Source organism: Dasypus novemcinctus, chromosome 9 (assembly GCF_030445035.2).
Source record: "Dasypus novemcinctus isolate mDasNov1 chromosome 9, mDasNov1.1.hap2, whole genome shotgun sequence".
Classification (NCBI taxonomy): Eukaryota; Metazoa; Chordata; class Mammalia; order Cingulata; family Dasypodidae; genus Dasypus; species Dasypus novemcinctus.
The window spans coordinates 6,550,951-6,578,752 of record NC_080681.1 but is presented as its reverse complement, the minus strand read 5'-3'; the positions used below and the strand labels follow the sequence as shown (position 1 = coordinate 6,578,752).

At 46.6% G+C, this 27,802-nt stretch overlaps 1 protein-coding gene across 5 annotated transcripts in view; it reads right to left on the bottom strand.

The window, feature by feature from the left end:
• The window catches only part of CD58 (CD58 molecule), a 57,751-nt gene extending 30,150 nt beyond the window's left edge, over positions 1 to 27,601 (bottom strand). For all 5 annotated transcript variants that reach the window (XM_071217183.1, XM_058302990.2, XM_058302989.1 and 2 more), the window contains exons 1-2: positions 27,426 to 27,601; positions 2,343 to 2,639 (exon numbers count right to left, since the gene is read on the bottom strand). In XM_071217183.1, coding sequence (XP_071073284.1) covers positions 2,343 to 2,639; positions 27,426 to 27,495 — 367 coding nt within the window. In that variant the 5' untranslated portion in view covers positions 27,496 to 27,601. The remainder of the gene's footprint in view (positions 1 to 2,342; positions 2,640 to 27,425) is intronic.
• Positions 27,602 to 27,802: the final 201 nt, after the last annotated feature.

Below are 27,802 nucleotides of genomic sequence, written 5' to 3'. Positions count from 1 at the left end.
TATAAAACTACTGGAAGAAATATTAGGAAACTTATTAAAGACCTTGTGGTAGGTGGTGGTTTCTTGGACCTTACACACAGTGTATGCATAACAAAAGAAAAAAAATAGATAAATGGAACCTCCTCAAAATTCAACATTTTTGCACCTCACTGGACTTTGTCAAAAGGATGAAAATACAGCCAACTCAATGGGAGAAAATATTTGGAAATCACAAGACTGATAAGGATTCAATATCTATGATATATAAAGAGATGCTACAATTCAACAATAAAAAGATAAATGACTTGAATAGACATTTGTACAAGGAAGAAATACAAATAGCAAAAAAACACATGAAAAAAATGCTCAATACCACTAGTGATTAGGGAAATGCATATCAAAGCTATAATGATATAGCATTTCATACCTATTAGAATGGCCACTGTTAAAAAGAAAAGTGTTGGAGAGGATGTGGAGAGACAGGAGCACTTATTCACTGTTGGTGGGAAGTGTAGAATGGTACAGCCCCTGTGGAGGACTGTTTGGCAGTTCCTAAAGAAGGTGACTACAGATTTGTCACATGACCCTGCAATACCACTACTGGGTACACACCCAGAAGAACTGAGGACAGTGACATGAATAGACATCTGCACACCAATTTCACAGGACTGTTAGTCATGATTGCCAAAAGTGGGAAACAAACCGGATGTCTATCAACCAATGAACTGATAAACTGTGGCATATTCGCATGATGGAAAATTATACAACTATAAGAAGAAATGAACTCATAAAACATATGACAACACGGATGAACCTAGAGGGCAACATGTCGAGTGAATAAGCCAGACACAGAAGGACAAACACTGTCTGACTGCGCTACTATGAATTAAAGATATTGTGTAATCTCATGGAGTTAATAACTCAAATACGGGCCACCAGAAAATAGAATGAGGCTAGAGAATGGAAAGCTGAGGGTTAACTTGTGCAGCATTGTAAAAAGGATCTGTGCTAATATTTGGAAATGAATAGAAAAGTGAAAGCACAGCATAGTGTTTGTAACGAGCCGTGCTATTATATGGGTATAACTGGATTAAGGGAAAGTCTAACGTCATGAATATTACTAAAAGGAAAGCTAAAAAATGTAACACTGGACTGTATAGCATAGTAAAACCACATGTGAAATATGAATATTGGTAAAATTGCATATATATAAGGCCATTTTTCTTTGAAACTGAACAAATGTATATTAATACTAAGAGACATTAATGTCAGATGAAAAGAAAAACATTATGCTAAGGAAAACCAGACATATTGTCTGATTCCATTTATATAAAATGTAAACATAAATGAATTTATGAAGTTGAAATTAGATTAGTGGTCATGTAGGGCTAGGAAAGGATAGAGGGATTGAGAGGCGACTGCTAAGGGGTGTGGAGGTTTTCTTTTTGGAATAATGAAATTGTACTAAAAATTTTGTAGAGATGAATGCATAATATTGCAACTATACTAAAAGCCATCGATTTATTCATTTTGGATAGATTGTATGGTATGTGAATGAATCTCAATAAAACTGCTTTAAAATAAATAAATAAATATGCAATAGCCAGAAACACTGGCTATATACATTAGGGGGAGCATAGAGAGTCTGAGAGGTGAAGAATTTCCTTGTTTTTTATTACTATTATTCAAAGAGTGAAAATGCTCTAATAATGATTGAAGTGATGAATGCACAGCTATGTGATTATACCAAATACTATCAACTGGACGCTTTGGATGAACTGTGTACTTTATTAACATGGACCAATAAAACTGATCTGTATAAAAAAAAAAAGAAAGAAAGAAAGACTGAGGTGTGACCCAGGGCTCTAGAAATGACTGCAACAAGGAAGTGGCATTAGAGACAAGAAGAGAATAATTTGGAAACATCAAGGAGAAGCAAGGAGAGCCTCTGCCCTGCCTCCTTGCCCAGCTTAAAGACGTAGGGGAGAAAAAATCTGCTGCTTGTGTGGGCTGCAGCAGGGAGCACGAACTCTAATCTATGAGCAGAATTTATCTATGGAGCTCAGAGTTGGGGGAAAATGGATGCCACTACATCCCTTTCCAGAACATTCCCAGCAAGGCAAGTGATGCTGCTGGCAGCAGCACTGCCCCCCAGTGCTGTTTTCCCCACACAGTCTGAGTCTCTCCTAACCCAGAGGCTGGCAAGGCAATTGAGAAGTAGCTCCTCTGTACCAGAAAGAAGAGAAAACCCTGCAACATGTGATATCCAATTATTTTCTTTCCCTAAACCATTCATTTGTATCAGTGTCTTAAAATGGTTGGAAATGTGCCATTTTAAACAAACCAATTTATGGAATACTCACCAACCACATAAAGAGAGTATATGACGTTATTTGTAACACTTTGGGACTCGATTTCATAATTATCTTCATCTGATGATGTTAAATTGAAGATGGTGAGGTTTCCCGATCCAGTGTCTAAATGAAGCCTATCTTGAAAAGGTGGGAAATAGGTAATATTCAAATTTTCTTCCCACTCTACAACTTTATCTTTTTGCTTTTTCCACAAGATCTCTTTAAAAGGCGTATGAGACGGTGGACGGAGAGTTATATTCTTGTTCACAGCTCCAAATAACTTCAGGGAATCACAGCTGATGAGACCTAGGAAGGGAAAAAAGTGGTTTGGAAAAACAACATGAGTTTATTAATACTGGAAAACTATCTTCTGAGATGTTCTTTGGGGGGAAAAAGTTAAATTTAGGGGTAAAATTTATTCATCGGCTACTTTTTTTGCTTAATTGATAATTTGCTGAATGAAGAGGGAGCCAGAAACAGTTATGTACAGCAGGAGAAACAGAGAAATTGAGAGGTAGAAAATGTTGTTTTCCTGTTTTTTATTATTGAAATAATGAAAATGCTCTAGTAATGACTGAAGTTATAAATGCACAACTATGTGATTATACCAAATACCACTGCCTGTACACTTTGGATTAATTGTATGCTATATTAATATGTATCAATAAAATTGATTTGTTTAAAAAAAAAAGGAATAGGTGAAACTGGGAACAAAAAAAAATAGAGAAAATCAACAAAACAAAACAAAAAATACAGGGAATAAAACATCCTTGCCCGTGTACAGCTGACTGGTTAGCCGGGAACGGGCGGAAATGCATGTGGCCCAAGCGACTGGGCTCCCGTCTACCACGTGGGAGGTCCAGGGCTTGAGTCCCAGGGCCTCCTGGTGGAGGCGAGCGGCCAGCGCGGAGAGTTGGCCCATATGGAGTGCTGGCCCGCATGCACAGCTGGTGCAGCAAGATGACGCAACAAAAAGAAAACACAGAGGAGGGACAGTAAGAGACGCAGCAGACCAGGGAGCTGAGGTGGCGCAAGAGATCTAGCACCTCTCTCCCACTCCAGAAGGTCTCAGGATCGGTTCCCGGTGCCGCCTAAAGAGAAGACAAGCAGACACCGAAGAACACAAAGCAAATAAATCTTAAAAAAGAAGAGGGAACTGGGGCCCACGGGAATCGAAGCTACTGATCCTCCACTCGTGGAGGGCTATGGGCGATACCGGGAGCAGGTCAGCCAATGGGCAGGCAGCCCCGGCCTTCGAGGGGCTCTGTCTGAGCAGCCACCCCCAAGTCGTGCTGCAACTGCACGGGGCAGAGCCACTGAAGGCTCGAGAGGAGTTAGCCAGGTAAGGCTGGGAAGGGGGCGGCGGGGGTGATCCCAGAGGTCAAGGGCACAGCACCTCCCGAGCCCCCGCGCCAGAACGCTTGGAGTGCCCCAGGAAGTGAAAGCAGCGCCGCAGGGGAGCGCGCGAGGGGTGGCTGTGGGCAGTGAGCCTGGGGGGGGAGGGCGGGGAGGTGCCAGGGAAGACACGCTAGGGGCTGGGAACGTCACCCCAAGCTCCCGGGGGGCCCAGGCAGGTGTCAGCAGAAAACGGAGCTGACCACATAAGCCCACGGGGCGACGCTGCGTGTGGGGAGTGGGTGACAGGCAAGCACGGAGGCACAGGCGCCAGACTGGAGCAGGCAGAGCAGCGGGCAGGGAGGAGGAGAGCAGGGTGCTGCTGGGGGGGTGGACACGCGGGTCAGACTCCAGACCTTCGGGAGAGAGTGGCAGGGTTTACAGCTGGACGGGGGCGTGCGCAGGGAGGCGCAGCGGCGGTCAGGCCTCTGTCCTGGTTAACTCAGAGGTTCACCAAGCAAGTCAGGGGGCGACAAAGACTAAGGAGTCAGGGCTGCCGAGCCCACTCTGACTCGACAAGCCGCCTGTCACACGGCATCTCTGCCAGCTCTGCTCAGGGAAGTCTGGTCGAGAGCTTCAAACCCACTGAGGTGGGGGACGCATCCGTGGAAACCGGCAAGTGCTCCAAGCCACCCCACCAAGCTGCTGTTAAACATTTACCACCACCACTGCACTGCGGTATTTTTCTTTCTTTTTTTTTTTTAGGAGGCACCAGGGATTGAACCCAGGACCTCCTATATGGGAAGCAGGTGCTCAACCCCTGAGCCACATCTGCTCCCCAGGGATATTTTTCATATTCCCCAAAATGCGTTCAATGGTGTCTTGCTCCAGACTTGACTTTCTTGTTCAGAGAGAAAAGCAGGTGTTAAGGGAAGGACCCAAAATGTAAACTAAAACTCGACTGAAGTGTTTGCCTAGTAGCAACTGGGGTAACTGAAAGAGCGTGGAAAAAATTCAAGACCATTAAATAGATCGATTTCGGGCAGCTGTGTCCAGTAATTCGAATAGAAGCAAATAGCTCCCGCTCCTCTAGTTGCAGGCTTTTGAGAAGCTCTCTCTTACTGAGGAGGGGCTGCCCCGCTCTGCTGATCGTGTACTCTCTCTCCCCCGCTGCAGAGTGCTTGCAACGACAGAGGGCCTTAGAAGTAAGGGGATGGTCCCTGAGCGGCAGTGAGTGGGGCGGTGACGGACGGGAACTGAGCGGAACGCCGCGGCCTGGCTGCACCGGACGGCTCCCGTCTGTCCGACGGGGCCGTGCTTCCTGGGCTTGAGAACAAGCAGGCCTGGAGGCTGGTGGAGGAGAACAGGGGAGACTTCGGCTCAGAAGAAAACAGACTTCAAATCAGAGTAGTTTTAAGCTGACAGATAATTCAAGTAACCCCCATTTCACAGGTGAAGTGACAGGGCCCCAAGAAAATGAAAGAAAAGTTTACTGAATGCCTACTCTCTGCCAGCTATCTGTGTTTACATATTCTTAGCTCTTTTAACCCTCTCCACGTCTATGTGCAGTAAGGGTTTTTGTTTTTGTTTTTCTGAGCTACTAGGGAATTGAACCCAGGACCTTGTGTGTGAGAAGCTGGTGCTCAACCACTGAGCCACGTTGGCTCCCGAGGTGGTTTTTTCGTTTTGCTTGCAGTTTTTTTTCTTGAGGAGGCACTGGGAACTGAACCTGGGACCTCCCATGTTGGAAGGAGGCACTCAACTGCTTGAGCCACATCCCCAACCCAACAGCAAGTGGTTTTTTTTCCTAGTAAAAAAAAGTAGGCCCCAAGAGGCCTATGACTTGGCATGTCTGCAGCAGCACAGGGAGCTAAAAACAGATTTCTGGACTCCTTGGCAAGCCCCACATTCATTCATTCATGCATTCATTCATTCAGGAAACATCCACTGGGTGTCTAGTGCATCCAGTCGCTGCAGGGCCCTGCGTACAAGGCCACACAGCCGCGGCTCTCTTTGGGCTCAGCGTATACCAGTCCACATGCACCTACTCCTGCCGGGCGCCCGGGGAGCCGGCAGGAGCGGAGGAGAGGCCTCCCTGGCGTCTGCAGGGGAGCAGGAGGGGAGCAGACCCTTGTCCAGAGACAGCCGCGAAGGGCCCTGCGGGAGGGCAGCTCCGGGGGACAAACGGAGGGGGTTGGGTCACGGGCAGGGGTCCTAGACACACAAATCCTGGTCTTTACCTTGAGATAAGAAAGCCACCGAACGGTTTTAATTAAGGTGGTGAAAGATAAAGGTTAACACTCTTATAAACAGTTGCTTAAAAACATTATACAAAGACACACACATAGACTTTGCCATGAATCCAGAATGGTCACTTAGGTATTTCTGCACAGTCTTCTCACCTGGTCTTATTTTTTCCCCCCTCCACTTGGATGCCTTACCCCCAACCCCTGGAAACCTCCAGCTCTGCAATAACATCCCAGAGCATACCCTTCAAGGTCTTTTCCTTGTTTGTATAATCAAATAAAGACAAGTCTATAAATATACCACGTAATGCATATATACGGGATTTGCCACTGTTTAACAAAAATGACCCGATGCGTCGTGTCTCTCATCAATAATATCTCATAAAAGTCTGACCAAACCAATAGCATAAATATCCTTTTTTTTTAGGATGTACTGGAAATTGAACCCAGGACCTCATACATGGGAAGCAGGTGCTCAACCACTGAGCTACAACTGCTTCCCAGGGAGGGTTGGTTTTTCTTCATTTTTTTATTTCTCTCCCCTTCCCACCCCACTTGTCTGTTCTCTGTGTCTATTTGCTGCGTCTTCTTTGTCTGCTTCTGTTGTTGTCAGCAGCACAGGAATCTGTGTCTCTTTTTGTTGCGTCATCTCGCGTCAGCTCTCTTTGTGTGCAGCAGCTCTCTTTACGGGGCGCACTCCTTGTGCGTGGGGCTCCCCTACGCAGGGGACACCCCTGCGTGGCAGGGCACTCCTTGTGCGCATCAGCACTGCGCATGGGCCAGCTCCACACGGGTCAAGGAGGCCCGGGGTTTGAACCGCGGACCTCCCATGTGGTAGACAGACGCCCTAACCACTGGGCCAAGTCCGCTTCCCTTCATTTGTTTTTGTTTGCTTGTTTTTAGGAGGTACCAGGGATCAGCCCTGGGACACTACATGGGGAGCAGGGGCTCGACCACTTGTGCTGTATCTGCTCTCCAATGCTCTACTCTTTTGAATGGCTACACTTTCCAGGATGTGAGTGCACCTTAATTTCCTCAGCCATTCACCCTGTTGAACATTCCTTCTGTCCCCAGCTTTTCCCAGTGCAAGTAACACTGCAGCAACTATTCTTGTGCACACGTCCTTATGTACTTATGCTTTCATGTCTATGGGTGAATGCCCCAGAAGTGGGCTGGGAGAGGCTGAATCAAAGAGTAAGCAGAAATAAAATAAACTCTGTTATATTTTAACAGAAGGGGCCACGCCACTTACAAAAAAGACTCCTTCAATTTACATTTCCATCAGCAATGCCTGAGCTGCCTTTTCCTTGCACTCCTTCTTGCATTAGGTGATTTTTCTCCTTTTTCTTTATTTTTTGATTTTTTTTGCACTTTTAACTTATTGGCCATACAGTGACATTTCGTTATTTGGATTTGCACTTCCCTGACCTCTAGCAATTTCAGCATATTTTCTGTGTGTTCACTTGGATGTCCTTTTCTGAGAACCGTCTTTCAGATCCTTTGCCATTGTTTTCTGTTAGTGAGGCAGCTTGGCACAGTGAGAGGGGGCAGCGCCACGGCCGGGACCCCGCCCGGGACCTCCTGAGAGGAAGGCCGCCCCGAGGACCCCACGAGGTCCCGGCTGTGAGACTCTCGTTTGCAGTGAGAATCCTGGTCAGGTCCAAGGGAAACCCCCGACGCCCTCAGGAGCCCACGCCGTGGAGAAACGACAGGTGGGGCAACCGATCCCAGCCGCAAACGGGCTTGCTTTATTTATTTATTTATTTATTTAGTCTTTATTTTTTGTTACATTCAAAAAGTATGAGGTCCCCATATAACCCCCATCCCCCTCCTCCCCCTCCTCCCCCCATAACAACACTCTCCTCCATCATCATGAGACATCCATTGCACTTGGTGAATACATCTCTGAGCACCGCTGCACCTCATGGTCAGTGGTCCACACCATAGCCCACACTCTCCCCCAGTCCACCCAGTGGGCCATGGGAGGACACACAATGTCCAGTAATTGTCCCTGCAGCACCACCCAGGACAACACCAACCCCCCAAAATGCCCCCACATCACATCTCTTCCTCCCACTCCCTACCCCCAGCAGCCACCATGGCCACTTTCTCCACACCAATGCCGCATTTTCTTTGATTACTAATCACAATAGTTCATGAATAGAATATCAGTAAGTTCACTCTAATCCATAGTCTATTCCTCCATCCTGTGGACCCTGGAATGGCCGTGTCCACTCCACATCTACATCAAGAGGGGCTTAGATTCCACATGGATGCTGGATGCAGTTCTCCTGCTTTCAGCAAACAGGCTTGAAAAGGGCCCGGCCTGCCTGCCCCCGGCTCGCCCTCCACCGCGCACTTACCTCTGTTCTAAATGCTCTCTCCTCCCTCGCCCACCCTGTGGCGTGTCCTTCAATCCTTTACGTGACAGAAGCCAAGACCCCAGGAGCCCGGAGCCCAGAGGCATCAGTGACAGTGGGTCGTCTGTCTTTCTCTCGTCGGGTTTAAGCTCCCTGTATTCATAGATAGACTTTTTGTTCGCTGTATTACAGGTGTCTTTTTTCCCGACTCCGTCCTTTGTCCGCTGACTTTATTAAGTGGATGCCCTCCACACAAAGGTGATACATGTTCACGTAATCAAATGTGTCATTTCTTTTGTAGCTTCCAGATCTTCTCTTGAGAAAAGAAGAGGAAAGAAAAAAGCTCGCCCCTGTGGTGGTGTAGAAAATGGACGGGGGGCAAGAGGGGCGTAGGGGGCAGGTGCAGCGGCCGGCGAGGGCGGCCGCGCTCGGAGGAGCGGCTGGAGAGGTGTCTGGGGGGAGAGCCACTAGGACTGGGTGGTGGCAGCCTCAGGGTGAGGAGGGGGCTGGGATGGCCCCGAGCCCGGCCGTCCGCAAGGCGGGGTGGGGTCGTGCCCACGGGAGGGCACCCTGCAGGAGGCCGGCTTGGGCGAGGAGAGGGAAGGCGCTGGCTTCCGTTCCTGGCACTGCCAGTGGGAGGCGCTTGTGAGACATCCAGAGAAGACGCCGGGGAGTGGCGGGGGCCGAGGTGAGGCCTCCCCCCGCACGGTGCAGGAGTTTTCTCCTGGCCAGTGGCTCCCATGGAAGCCAGCCACGAGGGCAGGGTCACCAAGGAGAATGCAGGAAGGGAGCACAGGGGGCTGGATTCCAGTCTGGGGGAGCTACGGTGTCTGAAGGTTGTCTGGAGGGAGATGGGCCGGCAAAGGAGACCGAGAGCAGCCCGAGCAGGAGAATCAGGAGAGGAGGGCATCTTCACTCCAAGAAGAGACCACACACAGATCTGGCTGAACAGAAGCACCGAGGTATCACATGGAGAACAGGAAACGTTTAGAAGGAAATTCAAATGTTCAACACGGAGGAAACTGTAAATGACTTTACAAAGCTTGTAAGAGAGATTGAATACACAGTCACACGTATTCATACATTTATTCATCCATTCATTTATTTAAAGCTTATGCATGCAAAAGGCCTGAGAGGAAATATACCAGAAAGTTAACTGTGGTTATCATTGGATAGCAGGATCTGGGTGTCACTTATTTAGAAAATAAAGATTGAAACAGTAGTATAAACTACATAAAGATGCATGCACAGTGAAATTCATTGTACAATCCTCTGTAGCATTTTTAAAAAATCAATTTAATGTAATAGTTAAGTAACAGTATACGCCATGGAATACTATGTGACTATTTTTCTTTAAAAAGATAGTTACAGAATTACAGCAAGATGACGGTGGAGTGAGGCGCTCCTAGAGTCAGCTCCTGCTGCAGGGCAGTTAGCAAACACCCCGAGCTCTCTGGAGCTAGCTACAGCACCTGTCTGGGGGCTCCGGGGCGTCCTGCAACATCCTTGGGGGTGTGGAAATAGGAGCCCGCCCGTCTGCAGAGAAGACGCGTACATAGAGGCTCCACGCCCCGGAGGCCGGTGCCCATCCTCCACTGGAGGCACAAGCCGCCTCGGGAGCTGTTCCGTGGCTTGAACTGAAAGCTCCACTTCCCCAAAACGGGGAGGAAAGAGAAGGCTGGGCACCAACTTCAGCTATGATGAGGAAATTCTGTGGGCTAAACAATAATTCTAAGAAGAGCTAAAGTTTGCGCCTGTCCAGGTCAGGAGGAAGCTGGGAGCCGCCATCCGAACTGCGCGCCTGGCACGAGGGGCAGCGGGGCGGACTGAGAATCCCAGGGCTGGTGGGGACCGGCTTCTTCCCATCCAGATCACGTTGCAGCTCTGGCCTGGGCCCCAGTGCCACCTCCAGCAGGGAGGAAGCGGGGACCCCTGCCAGCCTCTCCCGGAAATTGCCAGCCAAGCCGCGGAGGCTGGTGACTATCCTCTGGTGGCACAAGCCGCCCCAGGAGCTGCTCTGTGACCAGAATTGGAAGCTCCATTTCCCAGAAATAGGGGAGGAGACGGTTGACAGCCAATTTCAGCTACTGATTGGTAGACTCGAGTAGCTAAGGAATAACCCTAGGAACAGCTGGGGTGTGAATTTGTCCAGGTTGAAAAGAGGCCGGTGGCCGCCATTTTGACTCCGTCCCCAGCCCGCGGGGAAGCGGGGCTGTCCAAGTATCGCAGTGACATAGGAACCAGTCTCTTTCACCTAGATCAGCCTGCAGCCCTAGCCTAGGCTTCAGCCCCACCTCTGGCAGGGAGGAGGCTGGCAGGCCCTGAACCAGCCTATCCAGGTAACTGCAGGTACCTTTGGCTGTCACAAACTGAATAATTAAAGTCTACTGGGGCAACTGTGGTCATCTGGGGCCTGTACTGCATAGATTGTGCCCACAGCTGCAGCTCCATCCATGCCCCAGGCAGGGGAGAGAGGGGCATGAAGCTTCCGCAGTCTCTCTGGGCAACTACAGTCTAGGCCTGCACAACTTGGATTACTCCACACAGCTGTGACTCTGTCCCTACCCCTGGAAAAGGAGAAAGTTGGGAGAAGCTTCATTGATCCCTGGGGCAATGAGGGCACCTTGAGCCTCCACAATTTATAGCACCAACTACCTCCTTGGCTCCTACTGCACAACCAGCAAGGGAGAAAGGGCAGGAAGCCCTAAACTAAAGAGGAAAACTGCACCCAGAATAAATACCCTAGTAATCCAGATGCCAAGACACCAACAAAAAATTACAATCCACACCAAGAAACAGAAAGCTATGGCCCAGTTAAAGGAAGAAGATAAGCCTCCAGATGACATAAAGGAGTTGATACAACTAATCATAGATGTTCAAACAAATCTCCTTAATAAATTCAATGAGATGGCTAAAGAGATTAAGGATATTAAGAAGACATTGGATGAGCCCAAAGAAGAATTTGAAAGCATACATAGAAAAATAGCAGATCTTATGTGAATGAAAGGTGCAATGAATGAAATTAAAAAAACACTGGCATCATATAATAGCAGATTTGGGGAGGCAGAAGAAAGAATTGGTGAGCTTGAAGAAATGGCCTCTAAAAGTGAACATACAAAAGAACAGATGAAGGAAAGAATGGAAAAAATTGAACAAGGTCCCAGGGAACTAAATGACAGCAAGAGATGAGCAAACATACATGTCATGGGTGTTCCAGAAGGAGAAGAGAAGGGAAAAGGGGCAGAGGAATATTTAAAGAAATAATGGTAGAAAATTTCCCAACCCTATTGAAGCATAATGTACTCCTATCTGAAAAAATCCAAACAGACCAACTCCAAGACACATACTAATCAGAATGGCAAAGACAAAGAGAATTCTGAGAACAGCAAGAGAAAAGCAATGCATAACATATAAGGGGCACCCAGTAAGATTAAGTGCTGACTTCTCACCAGAAACCATTGATGTAAGACAGTGATCTGATATATTTAAGATAATACAAGAGAAAAACTTTCAGACAAAAATTTTGTTTCCAGCAAGACTGTCTTTAAAAAAGTGAGGGCATGATTAGAATATTCACAGATAAACAGAAACTGAGAGAATTTCTAAGTAAGAGACCAGATTTTCAGGAAATACTAAAGGGTGTGCTAGAGCCTGAAAAGAAAAGACAGGAGAGAGAGGCCTGGAAGAGAGTCTAGAAATGAAGATTATATCAATAAAAGTAACAAAGTGTCAAAAGAGTGGTGAAAATAAAGTATGGCAGATAAAACTCAAGTAGTCAGGAATAAATTTAACCAATGATGTAAAGCACTTGTATTCAGAAAACTGCAACCCAATGTTAGAAGAAGTCAAAGTCCTAAATAACTGGAAGAAGATTCCATGCTCAGGGATTGGAAAACTAAATATCATTAGAAGTCAATTCTACTCAAATCGATATACAGATTCAATGTAACCCTGATAAAAATTCCACCAGCATTTTTTTTAAAAATTGAAAACACAATTAGCAAATTTATTTGGAAGGGTAAGGGGTCCTAACAGTCAGAAACATCATAAAAGGATAAGTGAACCTTCATCTCTGGACTTAAAATCATATTACCAAGCTATAGTAAAACAGCATGGTACGGGCATAAAGACAGATACGTAGATCAGGGGACCAAATTGATGGCTCAGAAACAGACCCTCCCTCACATGTATGGTCAAGTGATTTTTGACTAGCCTGTCAAACCCACACAGCTCGGGCAGAACAGTTCATTCAGCAAAATGGTGCTGTAAGAACTGGATATCTATAGCCCAAAGAAGTAAAGAGGACCCCTATCTCACACCTTATCCAAAAATTAACTCAAAATGAATCAAAAACCTAAAAATAAAAGTACCATAAAACTTCTAGAAGAAATTGTAGGAAAACATCTTCGAGACCTGGTGATAGGAGGTGGATTCTTAAAAGTGATAAGAGGAGGACTGAGATGGATTACTGATGTTTAATGTATGTAGAAGTTTTAATTAGCTTTACTGTAAAAGTGTGGAAATATATAGAATGGATGGTAAAAATAGTAATAGCTAGTTTATAAATAGGGATGTTCCTGAAAAAGGTAGTCTAGGTATGTAAATGCCAATTGACAGAATGCTAGAGAATAAGCTAGGAACTGTATAGCACAGTAAACCAAGAGGTGGAAGAGAATTGTGGTTGATGGTACAGATGCACGAGTGTCCTTTGTGAGCTACAGCAGATGTATATCACTACTGCAGGGTGTTGGGAACACATGGAAAAAATACAACTGGAATGACCTATGGACTGAGGTTAGCAGTAATAATATAATATTCTTGCATCTATGCCAAAGATGTACTGTGTTGATAATGGGGCAGTATGGAAAACGTGAGCCAAATGTACACTATGGACATGGTAACAATCAGATGATATTATATTATCTGTAACAAATGTTCCACCACAGTGTGGTGTGTTGATAGAGGGGTGTTGCTTGGGAGTTTTGCAAGTGTGCACGATTGTTTTATAAATTTACAATTTCTGTCACAAAAAATATATTTAAAAAATAATAATAAGGTATGTTGGGGGAAAAGCACACCAAATGTAAGATAAGGACTATAATTGGTAGTAAGATTTTGACAATATTCTTTTGTAATTTGTAACAAACATCTCACGACAATGCAAGGTGTTGGTGGAGGGCTGATGTATGGGAGCCCTGCATGATGCTATGCATGTTTGCTTTGTAAGTTCACGACTTGCACTATACACTTGTTTATGTATGTTCATATATAAATGACAAAGATAATAATAGGAAGGGTTGGGGAAAAATACTTTGGTTAGTAGTAATATTTTGACAATGCTCTTTAATCATTAGTTAAAAAGCTTTAACAACAATGTAAGGTGTTGGTGGTAGGGTGAGTTATCAGAGTCCTTATGATGTTATATATGTTTGTTTTGTAAGTTCACAACTATTACTATACACTTATTGTTTATGTATGTTTGTGTGTGAGTGACACATTGCAATAAATTTTTTAAAAAAAAGAGTTACATATATTAAGTTGGAAAATAACCTAATATTTTTTTAAAGTCAGAATATGTTTGAAATAGGTCTTAAAAACAAAACTTGAGGGAGCAGGTATAGCTCAGGGGTTGAGTGCCTCCTTCCCATGTATGAGGTTCCAGGTTCAAGCCCCAGGACACCTAAAAAAATGTTTTTGTTAAAAAAAAAACAAAACTAGAGAGAGATATATGGTTACATATATATCTCACACCCACCTCCACTTTTCAGTCTGGAAAGAGACATGCTAAATTGTTGTACAAGTTACTTTTTTTTTTTTTTAAGAAGTTACCAGGGACTGAACCTGGAACCTCGTACCTGCAACACAGGCAGTTAACTACGAACCTACACCAGTGCCGGAGGAATTACTTTTATTTTTTATTTTTCATATATTTTTATATTTTAAAAATATTTTTTGTAGTTACTTTTAAAGACTAAGATTGTGCTGACTGAGATTTCACTTAATACTTTATATATATTTGTGTTTTAGTTTTGACAAATGAGCATTACTTTTTCATACAAACCTCATTTCACCATTATAATAAAAAATTACGTAAGTTAAAAAAATAGACGTATTCAACCAAGAGGAATAATTGTTGAGAATTGTCTACAAAGCTAATGACAAATTTTTAAGCATAGCTAAGTCTATCATTTCCTTCCTACAGTGGTATTTTCTGTTGTACTTCCAAGACTAGTGCTACAGTTAGTTGCTGATATAATTTCTAACGGAAAGGAGAAGTGGAGAAAGGAGAGTGAGTTTTTCTCAAAGTTCACCAGACTTCCCCAAATCAAGTTCTAATTTCACCAAGCAAAGGGATTATTCGCTATCCACCTCTTTATTTCCAATGCTTAGCATAATACTAAGTCTCCAGCGCTTGGGCTCAAATATTACGTGTTTATATCATTTTACAGATTGAATTGTATCCCCCAAAGGATACGCTCAGGGAAGCCGACGTGTCGCCTGCTTCCCAAGCATGAGGTCCTGGGTTCAGCGCCTGGCCCTCGTGCCTCAAAAATAAATGAATAAATAAACGAGGATGTGTTCAAGTTCAATCCCCTCGACCTGTGAGTGTGAACTTATTTTTAAACAGGACAGGTGAAGAAGTTACTAGTTAAAATGAGGCCAAACTCTACTATAGGCTCATTGTGATTCCAGCAATGGAAAAAAATTTGTGGAGGCCGTGGCAACTGGAGGTGCTGAAGGCAGCGAGAGGGAAAAACAGGTGTAATACAGGGGCATTTTTGGGACTTGGGAACTGTCCTGAATGACATGGCCACGACAGACACAGGCCATTACATATCCTGCCATAACCTACAGAGCGGAGTGGCAGAGAGTGTGCTACAACGTAAACTCTAATCCACACTGAGTGGCAGTGCTCCAGCGTGTGCTCATCAATTGCAAAGAACGAACCACACTAATGAAGGATGTTGTTCATGCGGCAAATGTGGGCGGTGTGGGGCGTGGCGGAGGGGAATCCCTATATTTTTTATTTATGTAACATTTATGTAATCCAAGTATCTTTAAAAAACAACAACAACGAGGCCAAACTGGATACAGGGGGCCCTAGTCCACTATGACTAGTGCCCTTATAAGAAGAGGAAATTTGGACATGACAAAGGCAGGGGCAGAAACAGCCACTGACGGAAGCGGAAGGTGAGCCCCAGAGCCTCCAGCCAAGAACGCACGGCTGGCTGCCACGGCCAGGAGCCAGGGAGAGAAGGAGGGGATCCCCCCTCTCAGCGGAAGCAGGGCCCTCCTGGCACCTTGGCCTCCACCTCCAGAGCCGGGAGGTAATAAATCTCTGCTGTTTAAGAAGACTCGTCTGTGGCACTTTCTTAGAGCAGCCCTGGCAAAGACACATCATAATTTTTTTTTAAATTTTATTATCTTTTTTTTTTTTTTAAGATACATAGATCACACAAAATGCTACATTAAAATATATGAGTTCCCCATATACCCCCCACCGCCCCACTCCCCCCACATCAACAACCTCTTTCATCATTGTGGCACATTCATTGCCTTTGGGGAATACATTTTGGAGCACTGCTGCACCACATGAATAATAGTTTACATTGTAGTTCACACTTTCCCCCAGTCCAACCAGTGGGTTATGGCAGGATATGTAATGTCCAGCATCTGTCCCTGCAATATTATTCAGGACAACTCCAAGTCCTGAAAATGCTCCGGTATCACACTGACTCTAGCAATGGAAGAAACTGTAGCACTGATGTGGAGACAGTGGCCACAGGAGTTGCTGAGAGCAGGGAGAGGGAAGAAGAGATGTGAAATAGGGACACAATAATTTAAAAAATGAATCTACAAGCAAACAAACCGCAGCAAAGTAAGGGAGTCAGCTTTGCAGATAACAGAAAGAGAGCAGTCAGCAAAGGGGCCACTAGGATGCAGGCTAACCAAGCCAGGTTTGTGGGGGAACGGGTAAACTCAAGTGACTTGAGCTCTTCAAATGCTGACATTCCAAAGGAGGCTGGCCCTGATGGGGTCCTGGAAAGAGAATGAAGGAAAAGGAGGAGGAGGAGATCTAGCAGTAATTGCCTAAAAAGATTTTCCATGATAGCCAAAACCATTTTTGGGAGATCTATGTGTTTTAAAGAATGATCTTTTTTATTTAAAAGATACAAGGGGGAAGCAGATGTGGCTCAACTGATAGAGCATCCGCCTACCACATGGGAGGTCCAGGGTTCAAACCCAGGGCCTCCTGACCCGTGTGATGAGCTGGCCCACGTGCAGTGCTGATGCGCAGGAGGAGTGCCATGCCACACAGGGGTGTCCCCTGCATAGGGGAGCCCCTCATGCAGGGAGTGCGCCCCACAAGGGGAGTAGCCCCACGCAAAAAGCGCAGCCCACCCAGGAGTGATGCTGCACACACGGAGAGCTGACGCAGCAAGATGACGTAACAAAAAAAGAGACTCAGATTCCCAGTGCCACCGAGAACACAAGTGGACACAGAACACACAGCGAATGGACACAAGAGAGCAGACAACAGGGGGAAGGAAGGGGAGAGAAATAAATAAATCTTAAAAAAAAAAGAAAAGATACAAAGGTACCTAATACCTAATCAATCCTCCATCTAGAATGATCATACATTGAAAAACAACTCCAATTTCAAAAATTTTGCTTCACTCTTCTTATAAAACATCCTCGTTACACTCCAATTTTGATAGTTCTTCTTACATCTCTTGATCTTGTAAGTGGGCTCCAATTTTTTTTTATACATGAGGCGTACTGATTTTTGGTTTAGAGACCATGGATGCCATAATTACGGGGCTAATGGAAAGAAATCCCATTCCGAGCCACAATTTCCTTGGCAAATTTTTACTTTGGTCCTGAGATTGAGATTGACAGCTATAATTAGTTTATCTAGCAAGCACTTATATAGCATTTTGTATATGCCAGACATTGTTGGCAGAGCCTTACAAATACGTACTCGCTGAATGATATTAAAACCCATATCATCAGAGCAGGTGTAGCTCAGTGGTTAGCACCTACTTCACCTGCATGAAATCTCAGGTTCAATCCCAGTACCTCCTAAAAAAAAGGGAAAAAGAAAAAATAGGGAGATGTGCCTCAAGCAGTTGAGCACCCGCCTCCCACATGGGAGGTCCTGGGTTTGGTTCCCGATGCCTCCTAAAAACAAAAACAAACAACAAGCAAAACAAATGGAAAAAAAAAAAACAACCAATGCAGAGGAGCCGATGTGGCTCAGTGGTTGAGCGCCAGCTTCCCACACGAGGTCCCAGGTTCAATCCCTGGCCCCGGTACCTCAAAAAACAAACAAAAAACAAACAAAAAAACTCCAGCGTTCTCTGGAGAACCCTGACTGACACAATCAAAACAGATCCCTTTCAGCCGCAATGACCGCCTCTATCACCAGAACCAGACCAGAGGCTGTGCAGGCTTCCTCTTCTCTAGCTACCCCTCCAACCCCCAGCCCCACAACTGTTCCTCTGAGATGTTCCCCTCTGCCCACGGCTGTTGCTGTCCAGCCAGGTGCCACCTCAGTGTTGTGGATGCAGGGCACCACCAGGTAAGCTTGCACCAGCTCAGGGACATCGTCCTCTAACGACGGTTAATGGCCTGTCTGAGGTTGAGGCGATGTAACTTGGTCATCCATGCCCTTTCTTAGAGATGAGCTAACCACCCTCTCAGGGTTTGAAGGGAACTTTTTTCCTGAGTTTTTCTTAGAAACAATGTGATTTTAAAATACTTCTCTCTCTCTCACTATTTTTAAGACTGCACATTGCCTGCAGATTTTAGCAGTTAAGGTAAAGATTCATTCAATGAAAGAGGAAAATCCCCTAACAGTTTCAGTACCCAAGTATATAAGCCTTAGTATTTCCCCCGAATGTGATTTGGCTAGAGCTTAGTTCAACCCCAAGGACACGGGGCATTTTTTAACGAAATGAGCAGATGGGTTTCACTATTGTTTAAGGGGAGGCCGTTAGGTGACGGTTGAGCAGAACCCTGAGGGGGGAATGCAGTGAGCCTGGAGAAGATCTGGGTCAGAGCATTCCACAGAGTGAGAACCACCAGGTGAGGAAACGGGCTCAGAGCGGTGAAGGAGCTGGCGAGCTCACACAGCTGCACAGAGCACAGCTGGCTGGCGTTCGGCGCGGGCACTCCAAGGGCCGAGCCTGGACTGCAAGCCGGCAAGAGATGCCTCCCGTGGCTGGGGCCATCCTTCTGTCTTTCCTTGCTTGTCCCACCCTAGCTCAGTCCCATCGGCTATTTCTCATCCACTGAATAGCCCCACGATTGCTGAAGGCAGCCTCGGCTCACCTGCACCGTTTCGGACAGACGCCGCACCCACCTAACTTCCCACAGGCCATCAACCTTCCCGTCTCCTGGTTCCAGAAACTCCCCGGCGTTGACCGCACCTGTGCTCTCACGTGCTACTTCAAGTTCGCCAGGATTACGATGTTGGTTCTCTAAAGCAACGTCCTTTGTGAGGGTGTCTAGCTTTTGTCACACTAAAATTATTTCCTATAATTCCTTGTTCTTGCACTTAAGAGTCCTTCTGCTTACCCCCAAAATTTCCCTCTAGATGCGCGCAGGCCAGTACGGCGGCCAGAGGCCACCTCTGGGCAGTTAAGCTGGGGAAACGCGGCCGGCCTGAGCCCAGACTGCTGTGGCCACAAAGGACACGGCGGACTTGGGAGATTCAGTAGGGGAAAAAAGGATGTAAAACAGCTCATTAATAACTCTTTGTACTGACCACACATTGACACATAACTGTTTGGGCTATCTTAGGTTAAACAAACTGTTATCAAAATTAATTTCACCTGTTCCTGTTTTTTGGGAAAATTTTTGAGAAAGTTTGAAGTTGCAGAGGTGGCTCATGTTAGATTTACACAGGTGTCTAGCCTGTGCTTTCAAGACACCCAAATAGTGCTCGAAAGTCACATTTTCCTTTCACTGTTGCTGGCGACCCACATCTTGCTTTAGGGCAGGGGTTCTGAACAGCTTTTATTCCACAGGCCCCTTTGCCAGTCAGATGAAAACCACTGACCCCTTGCTAAGTCCACACTATACTATGAATATTTAATAAATATATCACACCTGCACCAATGCGTCCCCATAGGAAAAATGTTTTTTTTGAATTTCAATTCAAGCTCATGGACCGCCTATTAAGATCCCCCGCTTTAAAAGGGAATAAGGTGACACAGCCTTATTAGTTTCTTATTCGTCTGAACTTATTTCCTCAATGTGTGTATTAAACTTCTAGTTTTAACCATTATAAGGGAAAAATAATCAGGAACTACAGACCAGTAAGCCTGATGGAAATTCAGGCACTAATTTCAATAGACATTTGGGGGAATATTTTGAAAATGAGGTGAAGTTACTAGAACCCAATATTGTTTCATCTCCTAAGGACAAATAAATCAAAATAAGTTGATTCCCTCTGATGGATACTTAGTGGATAGCTGTCAAATAGATCAAAGGCACCAACAGACGTCTGAACTAATGATGCAATGAGCAGCATGAGTTAGTTAGTTCATTCATTCATTCATTCATTCAATTATTTTTGGAGGTACCAGAACTGGGGATTGAACCCGGGCATTACATGTGGGAAGCCAGCACTCACTACATCTGGCTCCCAAGAGTTTATTCCAGTGATTCTCGGCAAAAGTTTGCCCTCCAGGTATCTGTTTGATCTTCTGAGCCCTTGGGCTAAAAATTCTCCAGCCCAGACACCAGCACCCCAATTGGGAAAGCCTCAAACAGCGGGGCTCCCTACAGATGGCTCTTCTGCCCCTTTTATTTAAACTGTACTTAGCACTGTACTTGTTAAATATGCGCCTCAGAGACTTGAACCTTAGGTCCATTCACATGCTGGTTGAGCCCTGAATCTCAGCAGAGGTGCAACACCTACTCTTCACTTCCTTGGACTCACCCTAGACAAGTGACGAGATGATGATGGACAACACCCATCCCGAGGAACAGAGAGAGTCTGCAGCTGCAAGCAGGATAGCCCCATCCACCTGCCCATGGGATCTAAGCCCCCTCTCAGTTAGAAGCAGAGTGGGCATCCCCACCCCCAAATCCTCAAGATTGGGGAATGAACAAACATAAGGGGGAATGCAACTATGCTCTAAGGTAGACTTCTTATTGTTCTAGCAATGGAAGAACTTGTATCACTGATATAGACGCAGTGGCCACCAGAGGTTCTGAGAGGAGGAAGAGGGAAGAATAAGTAAAACATGGGGCATCTGGGGGACACTGACATTGTCCTGCGTGACACTGCAATGACAGATACAGGCCATCACACATTTTGTCAAAACCTATAAAATTGTGCTGTGCAAAGCATAAACTATAATGTAAACTATGGGCCATGGTTCATAGCAATGCTTCAACATGTGTTCATCCATTGTAACAAATGCACCTCACGAATGAAAGAGGTTGTTAATCGGGGGCAAGCGGGGGAGGAGGGGTGGGGTATATGGGAATCGCCTATACTTTAGAGGTATCGTTTATGATATCTAAAGCTTCTTTTAAAAAATAAAAGTAAACATTAAAAAAAAAAAAAAAAAAAAAAGAGGAAAGAGACCAAAGAAGAAGATCCTGAGCCTGTGAAGTCACTGAAAGGTATTCTCCTTCAAGGCTAGCGGGCAGGCACTGAAGGCCAGCTCCAAAGAGGAACCGCCAAGCTGTTTTCCAGCACTGTTCTGGGCGCAGTCTCACAGGCACACCTACACCTGTCTGAGATAAGAAAAAAAGCTGTATCCTAGTTTCAGTTATAGACCTGAGTTGGTAGGTCTGATGTGTAACAGCAGAACTAAGGGGCTGTGTCCTCAAGTACTTAAAAAATAGCTTCTCCTCACTGCTTGAATAAATGCTTCAGAAATCCTTTTGCACTTAAGAAGAAACAACATGAGAAGACATCAAGAGATAGAAAACTGGTATAAATAAAGGCAATGTATACATTTCTGCTTTTAAGCATAGAGAAACCGATACCCACCTCACAGCCTGTCTTCAAAGGAAACGTTAATGAGCAAAAAGCAGGCAGTGCCCTTCAATTAGAGCAGGAGTGGGCATCGCCACCCCAGAATCCTGAGAGTTGGGGAATGAACTGTGGACTAGAATGCACTTACTGTATTCTACAATAGACTTATTGTGATTCTAAGAAAGGAAGAAATTATATCATTGATGTGGAGACGGGCCACTGGAAGTGCTGAAGTCAAGGAGAGGGAAAAAGAGGTGTAATATGGGGGCATTTTCAGGACTTGGAATTGTCCTGAATGACACTGCAATGACAGATACAGGTCATTATATATCCTGCCATAACCTACAGAATTGCGTGGGAGAGAGTGTAAACTACAATGTAAACTATAATCCATGCTTAGTGGCAATACTCCAAAATGTGTTCATCAATTGCAATGAATATACCTAAGTTGTTGGGAAGTGGACTTGGCCCAGTGGTTAGGGCGTCCGTCTACCACATGGGAGGTCCGCAGTTCAAACCCCGGGACTCCTGACCCGTGTGGAGCTGGCCCACATGCAGTGCTGATGTGCACAAGGAGTGCTGTGCCACACAGGGGTGCCCCCCACATAGGAGAGCCCCACGCGCAAGGAGTGCACCCCGTAAGGAGAGCCACCCAGCACAAAAGAAAGTGCAGCCTGCCCAGGAATGGTGCCGCACACACGGAGAGCTGACACAGCAAGATGACGCAACAAAAAGAAACACAGATTCCTGTACCGCTGACAACAACAGAAGCGGACAAAAGAACATGCAGCAAATGAACACAGAGAAGAGACAACTGGGGTGGGAGTTGGAGGGAAGGGGAGAGGAAAAAAAATAAATCTTAAAAAAAAAAAAGAAGTTGTTAATGTGGGAAATGTGGGAAAAGTGGGAGGTATGGGGAGTGGGGCATATGGGAATCCCCTATATATTTTTAAGGTAACATTTTATGTAATCTACGTATCTTTTAAAAATAAATAAAAAATGTATTTTAAAAAATTAAAAAGAGGGCAGTAAAACAAATTCCTGGAACTAGTTCTTAAAATCTTAGAAGGGGTTTCTAAATCTCAAGGTGCCTATCAAAATTAAACCAAAAACAGCCACAAATGCACTGAGTGAAACTTGATTGGTTCTCGTTGGTTCCTGTTTTAGTAAAAAAAAAATTTTTTTAAAGACATTCTTGTAACAGTTGAGGAAATTTGAATAAGGGGAGAAATTAAATGATATTAGGGGGATTACTGTTAATTTTCTTAGATAAAGTATAATGTTATTTGGACTATGCAAATATTTCAGGAGTGAAGTATATATATCTGTTGGGAGAGTATAAATATGGAAAAATATCAATAATGATAAATAGATAAAGTCCATGGTCCAAAAAGTTTTTTTTCTAATTTTTCTATTATAGACTATGATATTGAATACAATCTTATACGCTTGGTAATTGTGCTAACCTATATAATTCACACACTTTAGCAAAATTATACTGTATAATACATACATGTTATTCATATTATATTATAACCAATTACAGTTATACCAATTTCTACAAAAAGATGGGGAATCTGCTGTTGGGTATGTAAACTAGTGGTAAGGCACAGCGAAGGTTTTGACTCAGACAGACCTGGGGTCAAATGCCCTGTCACTTACCAGCTGTGTGAACTTGGACAAGTTTCTTAACCTACTTCAGCGTTCCTAGCCTCCTTAACGTCCCTCCCTACTAAAACTGGTAGAGTAATTAAGTGGGAAAAAACCCACAGACACCATCTAAAACATTAAGCTTGGTGCCTGCCATACGGCATGTGCTTATATAAGCCTTATAAACAATCCCGCCCCCATGTAACAATGTGTCTGGGTTTCCCGCTGGAATACTCCCAACACTATTTTCACTTGGATTTTTTTTTTCCTAAATAAAAACACAGGAATCTGAATCTTGAATTCAGCAAAACACATGAACAAGCCTTACATAACATCCTTGTGCTCTAATGGAGACGATAACATCGCAAGTGCAGCCTTAACCATCTGGATTATTAAAAGCTCGGAAACAATGAAAGGAAAAATTTTTTTTAAGTTTATGACTTGGTTCTTGCGTACAAGGAAGTTAAATTCAGCTGGGGAGCTAACTGGCAAGACAAAAGATCTATAAAAGGTCAAGGAAGGCAGAATAAGTAAGGCTCTGCTAAAAACAGCCTTCCTCTGCGCCCAGCACTTCCTAAGCCATGTCCACGTTCCTCTATTTAGTGCAACCCAGTACCAAATCCTGCCAGCTCTTCCTTCAAAAGGCAACCAGAGGACGCGGACTTGGCCCAATGGATAGGGCGTCTGCCTACCACATGGGACGTCCAAGGTTCAAACCCCGGGCCTCCTTGACCTGCGTGGAGCTGGCCCATGTGCAGCGCTGATGCACACAAGGAGTGCCCTGCCACGCAGGGGTGTCCCCCGCGTAGGGGAGCCCCACGCCCAAGGAGTGGCACTGCACACAAGGAGAGCTGACACAACAAGATGACGCAACAAAAAGAAACACAGATTCCTGGTGCCGCTGATAAGGATAGAAGCGGTCACAGAAGAACACACAGCGAATGGACATAGAGAGCAGACGACTGGGTGGGGGGGGGGAAAGGGGAGAGAAATAAATTAAAAAATAAAGGCATCCAGATTCCTCCCCCTTCTCCCCTCCTCCCCCGCGAGCGCCCCCAGGCCTCTCAGCAGCACTGCTCTGGAGTTCCCTAAACTGTGCCCCGGCTTCTGCCTTTGCACCCCTCTGCAGACGGTTCTCCACTGAGCAGCCAGCAGAATTCTTTTAATAGCTCCAGTCATCATGAAGGTACTCCCCGTTCAAAACCCTCCAGAGCTTCCCATTTCACTGGAAGTTTAAAAAAGTCGAAGCCTTTACTTCACAGGACTCAGCCCTGACTCCTTTCACAACCCATTCCCCAGGCTCTCCCTTGGCTTCTACGCGGCAAGCTTCTCTCGGGGGTTTTGCCTCAAAGGGCTCCCCTGCCTGGAATCCTGCTCCCCCGGGGAGTCACGGGCCTGCTCCCCCACTTCCTTTCAGTTCCTGTGGTCAACTGCCACCCTACTAAAGACATCCTCCCTGATGACACTGAAAAATATTAATCACCAAAGAGCAGCTGAACAGACGCCCATGAGTGCTTGGATAAGACATAAGGTTAGCAGGATCAGCTCATGACACTGTAGCAGCTTGGTGTCCCAGCTCCAGGAGGCGGCTCGCCTACAAGCAATAACCCCGGCACAGCTGAGCACACCAGGACCCAGATCTTGCTTTCTAAATACCATTCCTCAAGAAAGGCAGCCAGGGAATCTAATGAAGACAAGGGAGGAAAAGTATAAAACATGTCCAGAAAGGAAGGAAAACTGATGAGAACATGTCAGAAACAAAAATAAAAAACAGTGATGTCAGCTTGATGAGGGTCTCACCCACCACATTTTGGATAATTGAGCAGCAAAATGAATAATGACAGGTATGGCTTATGGCACATTTTAAAAATATATCCATAAATCCATATTAATAAAAAATAAAATAAAAAGGGGATGTGAAAAATTTCATTACTGAAGAATGCCAACTTATAAAAGTATATAAAAATAGAAAAAGAAAATTGTTATGTACAAATATGGCAATGGATCCTGGGAAGAATCACCAATGGAGAATAACACCACTGGGGGCAAGGTTGTAGGGGACAGGATATTCACAAAGCATCACTTAATAAATCAGTTATTAGCTACCAAGAGGGAAAAGTTCCTCTACATGCATAAATCTGGTGAATCTGGTGGACCTGATCATAACCAAATAACCAAACACAGTATCTTCAATAATGGAACAACTGCCTGCAATTGCCTTTTTTTTTTTTTTAAGATTTATTTTATTTATTTCTCTCTCCTTCCCTCCTCCCCCAGTTGTCTGTTCTCTGTGTCCATTTGCTGCATGTTCTTTTTTGTCCGGCTTCTGTTGTTGTCAGTGGCACCAGGAACCTGTGACTCTTTTTGTTGAGTCATCTTGCTGTGTCAGCTCTCTGGGTGTGCGGCACCATTCCTGGGCAGGCTGCACTTTCTTTTGCGCTGGGCCGCTCTCCTTACGGGGCACACTCCTTGCACGTGGGGCTCCCCTATGCGGGGGACACCCCTGCGTGGCACGGCACTCCTTGTGCGTGGGGCTCCCCTATGCGGGGGACACCCCTGCGTGGCAGGGCACTGCTTGCGCGCATCAGCACTGCACATGGGCCAGCTCCACACGGGTCAAGGAGGCCCGGGGTTTGAACCGCGGACCTCCCATGTGGTAGGCGGACGCCCTATCCATTGGGCCAAGTCCGCTTCCCTGCAATTGCCTTCTGAGGTGACGCCCTGAGAAGAACACATCCTCTATGAAATATTCCTGCAAAAAAAGGTCTAACCAGAATCTAATCATGAGGAAACAATCGGACAATCTAAATTGAGGGACATTTTTGTAAAACAACTAACCTAGGTTTTTTAAAAAAAAATGGCCATAGCATAAAGTACCAAAAAAAAAAAAAGAGGGGGAGGAAGTAAGAGTTTTAGATTAAAGAGAACTGAAGAAGCAAGGGCACTAAATGCAGAGAGTGATCCAGAATTGGCTTCTGTACTCTATATTAGAAACACTCTTGTATCAGTGCTAAAGTTCCTGGATGGGGTGATAATTTTGTGATTCGTTGAATGCTCTCATTCTTAAAAATTTAAGGGTGAGGTGATGTAAGGTCTGCACTCTCAAATGGTTTAGCAAAAAATAAAAATTTTAAAAACCCTGTATTTGTGTTTAAAGAAAGAAGGAAAAGAAATGTGACAAAATATTAATAACTGGTGATTTGAGGAGAAAGGTATGCAAGTATCATTGTATTATTTTGGCAAGTATTCTAAAGATTTTAAAATTTTCAAAATTAAAAAAAAGTAGTATTAACCACTTGCACTTTGCTTTATTCTGCTTTACTAATCTCAATTTGGTAAGTGCTTACGTTATCACCATCCAGCACCTACATTTTCACTGGCTTATTATTTGCCGTCTCTCTCCCTCACTGTAATGTGAGCCTCATGAGGCAGGGGGCTGTCTGCTCCTAGCTCTGTACCACCCATACAGCGCCTGACACAGGTGACTGCTTGCCGAGTGCTGGCTGTCCACATTCCAGCAAGGAGACGCTCTTATCATCCTTTCTCTCATGCGCCATCTCGGAATTTCAGGAAGGACGAAGACATCCAGGCACGCAGAGGCTACCTAAGTTGCCCAGGTGGATAACTCAGGTGACGGACCGTACAAAGGTGGATAACTCAGGTAATGGAACGTGCACGGGTGGGTAACAGGTGACGGGGGAGCCAGGCGTCTGACTCTTAGGTCCGCTCCTGTCAGGGCCAGCAGCAGCTGTCCTCTGGCTGCAGGAGAGGCCAGCTCCCAAGCTCCGGCTGGGGAGCTCCCCTTCCCCCCGGCCTTCTGGGGCCCTGGTCCAGCCCCCACACCGCTGCTCCCACCTTTCTTTCCTCCTCAGAGTCGGATCAAATACCCTCCCTTTCCTGAGGTTTCGGTCGCAGCGCCCTCTTCTTTCTCTGCCCTCGCAGCGCCCTTCTACAACGCTGACCCTTGACCTTAGAGTGAGGTGCTCGGGAGCAGGTGTCCAGCCCCCGCGCTGGGCGGCCCTCCACGGATGAACGGACCTCCAGGGCACGCAACGAGCGGGAACGGAGCTGACCGCAGAGAATGGAAGGCTGTGCAGTCAGGTGCCGAGCGCTCCAATCCCGGGAGCCCTCGAGGAAGAGGCCGGCGCCAGGGGGGGCGCTGGGAGGCGCGCGCGCCGCCCGGGAAGTCACCAGGCCGTCCCGCGGCTCCGAGCGGCGCCACGCCCTTCCCGAGAGCACCCGGGCGGGCCCGCGGGGGCCCCAGGCCAGGCAGCTCCGGGCGGCGCGGGCCCGGCGCCCCCGCCCCGGCCAGGGCCCAGGCGCCTCGGGCCGCAGCCTCCTCCCGACCCGCGCCGGCGGCCCGGATGAAACGGCACCCCGCCCGCCCGCCCGCCCGCGGCGCTCCTCCCCGGCCCCGGCCCGGGCGGCGAAGGCTCCCAGGCCCCCGGACCTGCCCGGCGCGGGCCCGCCCCCGCGCGCCCCCGGGCCGGCCTCCACTCACCGAGTCGGAGCAGCAGGCAGAGCACGCCGAGAGCCCCCGGGAGCCGCCGCGGGACGCGCCCTGCGGCCATGGCGCTGCGGGGCGGCCTCTGCGCGCTGCCAGGCCCCGCGCCGCCTCACTCTCCGCCCGACCCCAAAGGGTGGCGGCAACGCCCTGCGCCGCTCCCGCCTGGCCCCGCCCCCGGCCTGGCCCCGCCCCCGGCCTGGCCCCGCCCCGGCCTGGCCCCGCCCCGGCCTGGCCTGCCTCCCCCTAAGCCCCGCCCCGCCCTGGCCCCGCCTCCGCCTGGCCCCGCCCCGCCCTGGCCCCGCCCCTGGCCCGGCCCGCGCCCGCCTGGCCCGCCTCGGCCTGGCCCCGCCCCCGGCCAGGCCCGCCTCCGC